Here is a 12,009-nt window from a genome sequence, read left to right as displayed (position 1 = left end):
TCCTTTATTGTTTTTTCATATTGGGTTAAATTTGTAATTTTAAAAATTTAAAAGTAAGGGTGTATATTAAGAGGAAATGAGGTGTGGATATAGCATTACTCAAATTTAATGGTGATTGACCTTATTTGTGTTGTGGACTGGTGGTTAAGAAAAAAAATAATGACCAACTAGTTTATATATATATTTTTTTAAAATTAACTGTCATTCATAAAATTTGAATTCAGCACCTTATCTCAGCAAGACAACAAATAGGAGACTAGTGTCATCAAATAATTATTGACACTAATTAACTTATCGGTGATATTTTGCCCTTTTAGTAGAGGCCCAAGTTTCAATGTCATTAATAGTTATGTTCATTGTATAATTCTTTTATTCATTAAAAAGAAAAACACAATTATTTATGCGGCTTATGCCATAGGACCGAAAGAATTATATGCGGCCATAGCTCAATCATAAATGGGAACATGAACCATCTCAACATGTATGCAATTGTTTTAGTATAAACCTTTTAGTGAGTAATATTATTGGAGAATAATTAACCACCTTTTATACTATCTTTCTAATATAAGTGGGACACACCCTTTTATTAAAAAAAAAAAATTGTCAATAAAATGATGATGGTTCAAATAATTCGATTAACCTTTCAACTTCATTTTACTTCAAAAGTTCTACCTTAAACATTTAAACCTCTATGAGAATACATTCCAAGACCCTTACCTCACATAATTAAAATATGTTAATAGACTATTTCCAAACACTTTATCACCTACGTGAGTTGGTGTTAACTATACGTCTATACCCTTATGTCGAACGTCATATCAGCTAATTGAAATTCACTTTAATGACGCACAATTTTTTTATTTCCATTGAAGAGCTGCATAGACATTTGAAGGGGTCATGACCATCTTAGACCTCGAGCTGTCATTTCCAAAAGTCACAGCACTCATTCACCAAAAAAAAAAAAAAATAGTCACAGCATGACAGCACTCATTGTGGCACCTAGAGGGGCATTTGTGTAACGGAAAGAAATTCTTGCACACAAGGAATATATATAGAATATCCCACTTACAATAATCCTCTCAAGTAAAAAATAAACGTATATACCCGTTGTATACAACAATTTTAAAATTATTGTATACCTAACTTTCATAACGGTAACTCAAAGTAACCACCTAACTTTAACTACCCAATTTTGTTACTGGATCTGCCATCCCATAATAGGCTATGCCAGTGAAGTGGGGATATTTTACAGAGGCCAAGTTTCCAAAATTAGGATCCAAAACAAATGAGCTGTGAATGGTTAACCAAAAAACAAATGCAGGCGTGACTCATTTTGCAGCCCTGCTATAAATTTGAAAATGTGTTTAGCCATAGGATCAGAAAAAAAAAAAAAAAAAAAAAGAGAGAGAAAAAAAAAATCAACAATCAAAGCGTTCTGGCTATTAACCCAAGTGCCCTGAAGAACATTAACTCTTATATCCAATCAAGTCGTTAGCGCTTATTAACTCGAGTGCCCTAACGAACATTTACCCTTACACCCAAAGACAAAGTTTAAATAAACGTCCCGCTTCCTCCAGCTCCCGGTCTTGGAGCTTCATTTGAATCCAAAATCAGCAACCATGTCACACTCAATGGGCAATTACACTTTGTTCCCACAATACCCATTTGTCAGCATGTACAGCATGTTTTCTGAAGCCATTGTACTCCCAGCCAACATCATTGCATGCATATGCATGGTAACGTTGTTATTCATGATTCTGAATCACATTCTCAACGTCTTGATCGCGTGGCTTCTGGAGATTTTCCCCGAGCTCGATCTTGAGGGAGGAGACATTATTTACGGACCCCATGATTACATTGGTTCCCATCCATTTCGTCAAGCCATGCACAGGCTGGGAGTAATCAACAGAGTCATACCCAACATGGATGAAGAAAGAGGACCAAGGCTTAGGGCCACAAACAAACTGCCACCACTCGTATATTATGGAAGCAATTACGAAACAGAATCGGGTTCGATATCGAGCACTGCAGGGTGTGCAATCTGCTTGGAGGATTTTGCACAAGGCGAGTCCTGCCAAGTCTTTTCAATTTGCAACCACATTTTCCATTCGGATTGTATTGACCATTGGTTGATGAACAAGCCAACTTGCCCGGTTTGTCGAAATTGTATCGTAGAAGCTTGAGCTGTAGTTGTAATTAGAATTTTGTACTCCTTCACTAATTTTATTGTCATTAACTTTTGGACAAAGTTTATGACAAAAAAAACTAGAGAATTTTTTGGTTGCGATTAGGATATATATTAATTATTATTGATTCAAAAATGGGGCAGGCTGAAACCTTCAAACAAATTTAGACCCTAAATGAAATCCTAATCAAAATCTGATTAAAGCCTAGAATTATACTGTAATTACGTACAGAAGAAGAATATAGTACAGAAGAAAGAGATAACCTAAAACTAGAACTTGTAGAAAAAAAAAAAATCTTTAAAATGTCAAGGGCTGCAGCACCTGTAAGCCTAGCTGTGCCTGGCCGGTGACGATCTTAACATCTTTGCACATCTTCAAGGATGAAAATGTTAATTCGTATGGATGAAAATGATTTAACAATATTCCAATCCTTGTACTCTAGCTTCAAAGTGCAACTCTTCCCATTCTAGATGAGCATTAATCTCGTTGTTCTAGATGACCTAGCTAGCTACATGAGAACACCAAGAATGAAGAGCTTAATTTCCCATTTTCTTCAGATTCTATGGCATGGTCTTCAAAATGTTGGTTTTAAGAATGACTGATTATGGTTCTCCGAACCTTACTACCCAACTTGAAAACAATTAATGTGGTCCACTTATTGGACCGGGTTCTATGGTTGCCGAGGAAAGCCCCATATTGGATAAAATTAAATCTGTTGAGGATCCGCTTTCGTTTGGGAAAAGCTTTTTATGTGCCAAATACTGGATAAGGTTGGTATGGATTCTCAACCGATCTTAAGGGTGATTTAAATGGTTGAATCTTCTAGAAGTTAATTTCCTATGTGATGCTTAGGCTTAAGACTTGGTTACTTAAGGGGTGTGGTCCGTGTGGATGAAGTTAATGCGTGCCACATCATAAATATGACTTAAACAATCTTAATTGGGTGATTCATGACTAATAGCACCAAGGTACGTGTTTAATTTGTAATAAAAACCCATGCACACTTTCCTTAGGCTTAAACAAATTAACCTGTGCTGGACCTACTTAGTTTAAGTTAAAGATAACATCCACGTTGTGTCGAGATTTAGCAGTGCACGTACTCATGTTGGTTCGTTGAAAAAAAAAACATAAACTAATTCAAGGAATTGTTTTTGGAAAACAAACTTTGTCAAGTAAATTACCTGACTATAATTCTTTTAGAAGAATTACCCAATTTTTGTTGGCACAGTCCTTCCAGCTAGCCTTGAGAGCTTATCCCTTTGAAGTAGGTACACTTTACAAAGACCAAGTTTCTAAAATTAGGAGCCATAACAAATGCTGGTGTACCCTTTTTGCAACACCATATTTTGCTGCTATATATAAATTTGCAAAATGTGTTTAGCCACAGTATCAAAATCGGCAATCAATTCGTAAAACTTTTACTTCTACACCCAAAACCAGACCAAGTACGTCATCACAGTACTCAATGGACAATTACACTAATTTGTTCAGGAAATATTCATCCCTCATACACAACATGTTCTCTGAGGCCTTTGATCCCCCATCTGATCCTCCTTCACTTTCAGACCTCCTAGCTGCTAACATCATTGCAGCAATCTCAATAACAACGTTGTTGTTTTTGATTCTCCATCAAACTCTCAATCTGTTCATCAATACCTGGCTCCTTATCCCAGCAGAGCCCGATCTCGAAAGAGGAGGTATTATTTATGGACCCCCAAATATTATACAGAGGCTTGAAATAATAAGGAGATTCATCCAGGACGAAGGACGAGGGCCAAGGCTTAGGGCCTCCAACAAATTACCACCACTTGTGAATTATGGAAGCCATGAGACAATAAAATCAAGCTCAAGGAGGAGTGGTACTGAGTGTGCAATATGTTTGGAGGATTTTTCAGAAGGCCAGTCGTGTCAAGTCTTTGCAATGTGCAACCACATGTTCCATGCCAATTGCATTGACAATTGGTTGATGAATAGGCCTACTTGCCCAGTTTGTCGAAATTGTATCATGGATGAATGACCCAATTGTTATTTTTTCTTTTTGAATCTGTAAATATATATCAACATTCTTTCTAAAGGCATATATTGTATCAATATCTTCATTTGCAGTTACCCCTTTTAAAGCACATCATTGAGATTTTCCATAGGTTATGCATTGCAAATTTCTTAACATAGCCATTAGTAACGAACCAAATGGCAAGGCCATATGATAGTACACATGTAAAATCGAAGAAATTAGAAGAAATGAAGGTACTTAATGAATAAGTGGTTTCATCCAATTGAACCATTCTTAGTTTTGAATTGGAGCTTTAAAAATATTTGTACATCATTGAGCCTAACATAATATATGCGGATCCTAGCTAGTACTAGGTCCAAACTCTGATGTTCGAGAGTGGGGCAAGGTTAAAGATCATAAGTCCTATTTTCTTTTTCTTTTGTGCTAGTCCTAAGTCCTACTGAAAACAAATTATTTTGTTGTTTTCATATTTTGGAATGTTTCCAAAAATCATCTCTAAAAATAACCTAGCAACGCATTTTTCTTGGATTTGTTGTTTCATTTGCTTTGAAAAACAAAAACCTGTATCACCTTAACCTCTATACCTATAACCAAACAAATAAAACTAAAATGACAGTATACAAAACCGATTTCAGGTTTAGATTGATCAATAACATGCAGATTCTAGCTCTCTTATCCCTCATGTGACACTAGAAGTTGGTTTACACCAAAATTTCTAGTTGTTTCTAGCAGTTTAGGAACAAACTTCAATGACAAATACTAAGCAAAGCCCTAGTTGTTTCTAGCAGTTTAGGAACAAACTTCAATGACAAATACTAAGCAAAGCCATACCTTGTCCCCAAGCCTTTGCTCAAGCAAACAAATATTCTGTAAAAACATGTTTCCTCAAGCCTTTGTCTTGGCAGCAGCCTCTGTATTCTCTGTTCTTTCTGTCTCTGCCCTTGTAACTTTGATATACCTCTGCATCATAGCACTCACAGTCATGACTTCCCTCATCGTTATTGCCCTCTTCTACATCGTCTACGAGTTCTTTTGGATGCCCTTGTACGAGAGGAGTCTGCGCGATCTTGAAGAAGGAGAAGAAGAAGAAACAGCAGTGGCCTCTCAACCAAATGACATCACAGAATGGCATGACCACGCGACATTTTATCAAGCCGCTGTGCTGCATAATCTGCATGTGCTGGAAATGCTGGACGCGGTTATTGAGATATTGGAGGAGAGAAAAGAGCAGAGGAAGCAGAGGAAGCGGCAACGAGCCTTGGAGAAGAGAATGCCACCACCCATAAATTATGGAAGCCATGGAATCGAAATTAGAGGTAGGGAATGTGCCATTTGCTTGGAGGACTATGAGACTGGGCAGCTGTGTCAAGTTTTTCCCTCATGCAAACATACTTTCCATTCCAAGTGCATGAAAACTTGGTTGAGGAAGAGCCTAACTTGCCCCATTTGTCGAAATTGTGTATTGGATTTATGACTAGATCAGATCAATACATGTACGTGTGCAAGTGAAAATTGTAGACACAAAACCTTTAATCATTTTTTTAATTCTTTTAAGAAAAATTCTTTTTGGTGATGGTAAGAAATTGTCGAGCTGACATGTAATTAAGCAACGTAAAAGATGGATTTGAATTATCTGCTAGACTTATTTTTGATTGTTTCAATTCTGACCATAAATTTAAGAATTATGAATCTATAAATGTGACCTCACCATTGAATCATTTCATTTATTTTTCATATATTTTTGAATTTATAACATACGACGAAAAATAAAACTCAAGAAAAAACAAGCAGAAAATCTGAATCGCACAAAAAATAGTTTGCAAACACAGAGAGAATGAGTCCAAGGTCAACTCAAACGTAAACTATAATTTGATGGGTAGGGTTCTGGTTAATCCCTACCTATCTAATTGCGCTAGTCATATTAATTGTTTTCTTATTAAGAAAATGCTACTCCTAACTTCAATTTCCCTTTAAAAATAAAACTCCTTTGCCCAACAAGTTTTCCATTGGTTCACAAAATACATATTCCAATGGCGGATCCATGATTTTTGCTTGGGTGTGATGAAGCTCTCAAATATATTTTTTGAAACAGAAATGTTGGGAATGGCTCCATTCATTGCTTGTCATTGCCTCAGCCTCTGTGAGGCATTTCATCGAGCCACTTACCACTGTCAATCTGTCATGTTGCCTTCACTCGCCCATATGTTTATATTGCGGCCATTCATATAATGGATTACTTCTATATATTCGTTTTCTAACTTTTCCATATATTATTATGTTTTTTAAATTGCAATGCATCCGGAAACTACCATGCATGCATGATGCATTGTGGGGATGTCCTTTTGCATATAGTTGGAGATACCATAGTTTACGGTATAGAAATTGCTATAAAATTTGAAATGCCCTATCATTGAAAGTTTGTATGTGGTTTGAACCTTAGATTTGCCTAATTGGAAGTAACGAATTAAGTTTATCAAGAAAATCAGCGAGTATCTCTATATGATAGATAGACCTCAACAGGAAGCTAAAGAGTAAAAAAAAAAATTGTTATGTATAACCTCCTCTCACAACATGTATGTAGTTCTTACAGTTATGTGGTGGCCGGACACACGACAACACACAAAACCTTTACCGCCGCAAACATAATAAAATTTAACCTATGTTGTTGCCTTTTTAGTTAAAAGGACAGGTAATAAAAGAAATGTGCACCTCTATGTTTAGGGTCTAGTACTCTAACTTGATGTCAGTTGTAAAACAAAAAACTACCAGATGGGTTTTAGCAGTTATGTCACAAGCTTCATTTATGAACAAAAACCATGCATGCTGCAGGGCCATGCACCAATTAGCCTAATGTGTTCATGAAAGCATTCCTAGCTCTCATCATGAACAGCATGATTATAGGTACCATTTTTATTCATCACCCTCCCCATTCTCTTACTCTTTTATCTCTCTTTTTCGCTCTTGGAATCGCGGCTTTTCTGTTTCTTCTAAGCCAAGAAAAATTCACCGCTCCCGGCCGTATTGTAATTTGGGTAGCACTTGGCAAATTAGCTCTCTGCGCTGCAGTTTTATTTCTCATTGCCTTTATCCATCACATCGTCGGAGTGATATTTTCTTGGCTTCCAAACAGAAGCAATGATCGCCCCGACATTGAAGGAGGAGATGATCCATCTCTCCATCATCATAATGAAGATGCATTGCCTCAAGCTCAGCTGGAAAACGTTGTCACCTTGTTGCAGATGTTCTTAATGGAAGTGCTGGATAGAGTTTGGGAGGACATGGTGATGGAGGAAGGGCCAGAGCAGAGGCTTCAGGCCCTTCGAGTCCGGGGCTTAGAGGCACTGCCACCGCCTTTGCAGTACTGTGAAGGCGGCTGTGAAATAAAATCAAGTTGCTGCAGTGATCGGTGTGCCATTTGCTTGGAGGATTTTGTAGATGGCGAGTTTTGTCGTGTATTTGCATGCAAGCACATGTTTCATTCCAATTGCATTGATCATTGGTTAAGGAACCATCTAACTTGCCCAATTTGTCGAAACTCTGTTCTGAGTATCTGACTTGTAATAAACATTCATGCTACAATTTGCCTAAAGTGCTAAAAAATAACCTCCTGTTGTAGCATAAACAAGTTTTGAGCCATTTTTCCAGAGGCAAACATCTTTCTCCTATCAACAAACCCTGGTCTTTGTGACATTGGTTTTCATTTCAAACCCAAAATTTACATTTGGAAAACAATTGGAAACAGACCCTGTGGCAAATAGAGAAATTGTACTCTCTTATAAGAAAAATGACAAAGCCCCCAAATCACATTCATTCAAACTAATTCTATCAGAATGCAATGGTTCATTTTTCTTAATGAGTTCTTGACTGTGCGGTGGATTGAAATTCTTATTTAATATAAGAATTTTTTCCATTTAAACAACACTTAACCATGAATAAACAAATGAAATCAGAAGCCAAAGAAAATGCTCGAGAAACTATTAACCCAATACACCAAATACAAAATTATTGGAAGTAATACTATCAATGACAACGGTGATATCATCCATTCATTGTCAAAGTTGGAGCATCTAACATTCTAACCCATCAATTAATAATGAGTGAACAAGCCTATTTATATGGACTTTCTCTTCACCTTATAATCATCATCAGACTCCGACCCAACAAAGTCCAAATCATCATCGGCGTCCTCGTCATCATCAAAACCATCATCATCAAAGTCCTCCTCATCATCATCTTCATCCTCGTCACTGGTCTCGCCGCGTGACCTGCAGGCCTGTGCCCTGGACCGGAGCCCAAAAGCAGAATCCGAGGCCCAAAGCCGCCCATCCGTCACACCATCAAGCCCAACCTTGGCCGGTTCTTCATAAAGATAACGGCGCAGACCCGAGAGTTCAGCTGGCGGTTTCTGGGTCGAAGGCCGCGCGGCCTGAATGGACTGAACAATGAGTTCGGGATTTGCAGCAGCGGTTTTGGGCAAGAAGGGGTTGCGAAGGAAGAGGAGTGGGGCTTTGGCGTCCTTGAAAATTGTTTTGGTTGCCATTTCGTGTGTTTTGAGCTGTGGTGGCTACACTGGGTAGGGGGTTAAGGAGGGGTTTCATATAGAGAAGGTTTAGGGTTTAAGGGGGAGGAGTGTTCTGAAGTTGAGGGTTACTGCCACGTGTTTTGTTCAGTTTTGGGGTTTAGGCCTTGTCGGCGTTGTCGCCTTGATTGTAGTGGGGTTTGTTTTGTTTGTTGAATTGGGCCAAGCAATCTGGGTATGGGTCTGTACATGGCAATGAAATGAAGGGAGGATCTTCTGGGCCTGGCTCTACTTGGCCCACCAGCAAAAGGAGAAATAGGAAAATACAATGCTATTCGAGTAATCGCTTGTCGGTTCGTTGTGTTGATCCCAGTTTGGTATTGAGGTGTGGCTAAAATAAGGAGCTTATTTTAAAAGTTTTTGACTCAAATGTGTTTATTTTAAAAAATGGAGTCAAAATAAGCTGTTTTTGCGGGTTCAAAATAAGCAAGTAGAGGATTGCTTTATCTCATAACAGTTTTTTCTCACAATTACTTTATCTCACAACAATACCAAACTGGTCAATCTCTAAAGAAACGTTAGCCATTATGTCATTTCACATTCAACATTATGTCGTTTTACATTCAACATTATGTCGTTTCATGTTCTACACAATAACACTACTTTTTGCAAATACACGGTACATCATACATATGTAGGAGAAAGAGTAGGACAGGTTTGATGGTATACGCTGTTGAACATGATAGATATCAGTGTTTGTTTTTCTCTAGTGTGTTTTACCGTAACCTTGGTTACTCTTACTCTTTCAAAGGATCATATAGATTTGGCATGACTAACATAATAACATCCAATTCTTCTCCAAAATGATTATTTACATTGCAGAACCAGTGAAATTCAATTCATCCAAACACTAGAACTCAGTAAAATGTGAGTCATGTTAATAAATAACAAGCACCCCCTCTAATTTCGTAACTCATTCAAACAATAAGAATGAGTGAGGAACACAATGGTGAAGGTTAGGGGGAACCAATTTCTCTCAAAAAGATGCATTTTGTGGCCATATATATTGAAGATTGAACTAGAAAAAGCATCCCACCAAAGCTACCAAAATGGCAAGCACAAAAAGCATCCTATAATCTCTACCCTCATCCCGCTCATCTCATAGCATATCATCCTGTACCATTCCATTACCACTCGAATCATCTCTACCCAATCCATCTCATACCAAGTCACCCGGTACCATCCCAAGCCACTCCAACGATCTCTACCCTCATCCAACCCATCTCATACCATTTCATCATGTACCATCTCATGCCACTCGAACGCTCTCTACCTCATCTCACCCATCTCATGCCACTCGAATGCTCTTACCCACATCCCGCCCATCTCATATCATATCATCTCATACCATTCCATGCCACTTGAACAATCTCTACCCTCATCCCAGCCATCTCATATCATATCATCCCATACCATTCCATTCCACTCCAACAATCTCTACCGATAGCTTGTAGTGAACAGCCCCCTTATGAAACCAACCGAAAGCAGCCTTTGGTACTTAAGTAGTTAAGGTTCGGAACCCTTGCAACTACGATAGAAAGCCGTTTGCTTGTTGCCAAACCCTTTGCCTTTCATCCAACTCATCTCATAATATATCATCTTGTACCATCCCATGCCACTCCAACCATCTCTACCCACATCCAACTCATCTCATACCATTTCATTCCATACCATCCCATGCCACACCAAGCCATCCCCACCCTCATCCAACCAATCTCATACCACATCACTCGAGCTAAAAATCTCACATACCAATCTTGCCAAAAAGATCAATAAGCAATGCAGCTCAAGCAAAACTAAAAATATGGGACAACAAAAGATTGTACACTTCAATTTTGCAACCACATAACACTATAGCAGATTTCAGTAACCAACTTGAAATTACATGATACAATCCAAATTGCCAACACAACACAACACTTCATTCACACATTCACATTATATAGCACAATGTTTCAGTGTCACTTACAAATAAAAATTAAAACCAAAAAGAAAAAAAAAAAAAAAAAAAAAGAAGAAGAAACCCATTATGGAGAATCCTTAGTGTTACGGAGTCTATAAACAATACGACCTCTGGTGGTATCATAGCGACTGACTTCAACCTTGACTCTATCCCCAGGCAAAATCCTAATAAAACTCTTTCGGATTTTCCCAGATATGTATCCTATAATCATGTCGGCGTTGTCTAATTTGATGCGAAACATACCGTTGGGGAGCGACTCCGTGACCAGCCCTTCTTGGGTGAACTTCTGCTCCTCCACTTTCGGCGACGATTTGCTCATCTTCACGACCAAGTTTGGGAAGCGTTTGGGGACGAGACTGTGCTGGTTGCTGTGGAGATTATGTGACTGAGGTTTTGGGTTCGGTTGGAATTTGAGAGGAGTTGGGTTTAGGGTTAGGGTTTTGGAGTGGAGGGGAGAGTGGAGGATTGGGTGGTGGAGTGATGATGAGGTTAACATTTTTCCTGCTTTCTGTATTTGTGGGTGGAGAATGGAGACTGAAGAGAGGGAGGGAGGTAAAGGGATTGGGTTGGGGATTTGGGGGGTGTTTTTAAGTGATAGTGGATGGTGCCAAGGATAAATTTGTACTTTCATTAAATTTAATTTTCTTTTTCAGGATTCGATAATATTCTTATTTGTTTTATCATTTAATTAGAGAGGTCAAATGGGTTGTATCCAGACCCAAAAAAAAAAAAAAGGGTTGTATCATGTTGCCTCGGTCCATGTTTCATGTCTTACTCGTACTTAATAATTATGCTCAACTTAGATAATAAGATTTAACAGTTGTTAGGTAGTCCAGTTGAAAGAATCGTGAAATTGTCTAGTTTGTATCCAAATTTGATTTCCTTTTCTAACTAAAAAAAAAAAAAAAGATAATCAAAATTCAAGATGTAGGGCTTGATACTGCCCACATATTGGTTTTTTCTTTTGATTGTTTTTAAAGTTTTTAATACATCTTATTTTTGTTTGTTTTAGAAATTAAATTTTCTTATTGAAAAGTGTTTTAGAAGATAATTTGGTATTCGTGCCGTATCATGTTTGATGAGCAAAATTTTTTTATCGGACTCAACACATTTACTTGTGTCATGTTTATGTCGGTTCAATTATTCGTGCCATTGTTTAATTATGTTGTGCACAATCACATAATCCATATTAAATTTCTCACAATTAACAACAAAATTATTAATAGCAACATTGGTAAAGGTATGGAATTGGATCAATGGGTCATTA

The 12,009-nt window shown here is 37.8% G+C and overlaps 3 protein-coding genes across 3 annotated transcripts; 2 read left to right on the top strand and 1 right to left on the bottom strand.

Moving 5' to 3' along the window:
* Positions 1 to 3,651: 3,651 nt before the first annotated feature.
* LOC147298043 (putative RING-H2 finger protein ATL19) lies at positions 3,652 to 4,203 on the top strand. The gene has a single exon (XM_086243095.1). The coding sequence runs from the start codon at positions 3,652 to 3,654 to the stop codon at positions 4,201 to 4,203; it is 552 nt and encodes a 183-aa protein (XP_086099221.1).
* A 2,879-nt stretch (positions 4,204 to 7,082) lies between these two features.
* LOC147298042 (uncharacterized) lies at positions 7,083 to 7,754 on the top strand. Its single transcript, XM_086230167.1, has one exon. The coding sequence runs from the start codon at positions 7,083 to 7,085 to the stop codon at positions 7,752 to 7,754; it is 672 nt and encodes a 223-aa protein (XP_086086293.1).
* Positions 7,755 to 10,657: 2,903 nt separating this feature from the next.
* Positions 10,658 to 11,307, bottom strand: LOC147298041 (Nucleic acid-binding, OB-fold-like protein). The gene has a single exon (XM_086229006.1). It carries the CDS (start codon positions 11,236 to 11,238, stop codon positions 10,807 to 10,809), a length of 432 nt encoding a protein of 143 aa, XP_086085132.1. The 5' UTR covers positions 11,239 to 11,307; the 3' UTR covers positions 10,658 to 10,806.
* Between the last annotated feature and the right edge of the window lie 702 nt (positions 11,308 to 12,009).

Source organism: Dryas octopetala, chromosome 1 (assembly GCF_963921425.1).
Source record: "Dryas octopetala chromosome 1, drDryOcto1.1, whole genome shotgun sequence".
Lineage (NCBI taxonomy): Eukaryota > Viridiplantae > Streptophyta > Magnoliopsida > Rosales > Rosaceae > Dryas > Dryas octopetala.
This window is presented reverse-complemented; position numbering and strand designations above follow the sequence as displayed.

Coding starts and splice junctions, on each gene's coding strand:
- LOC147298043 (XM_086243095.1), top strand. CDS start 3,652: ATGGACAATTACACTAATTTGTTCAGGAAATATTCATCCCTCATACAC.
- LOC147298042 (XM_086230167.1), top strand. CDS start 7,083: ATGAACAGCATGATTATAGGTACCATTTTTATTCATCACCCTCCCCAT.
- LOC147298041 (XM_086229006.1), bottom strand. CDS start 11,238: ATGTTAACCTCATCATCACTCCACCACCCAATCCTCCACTCTCCCCTC.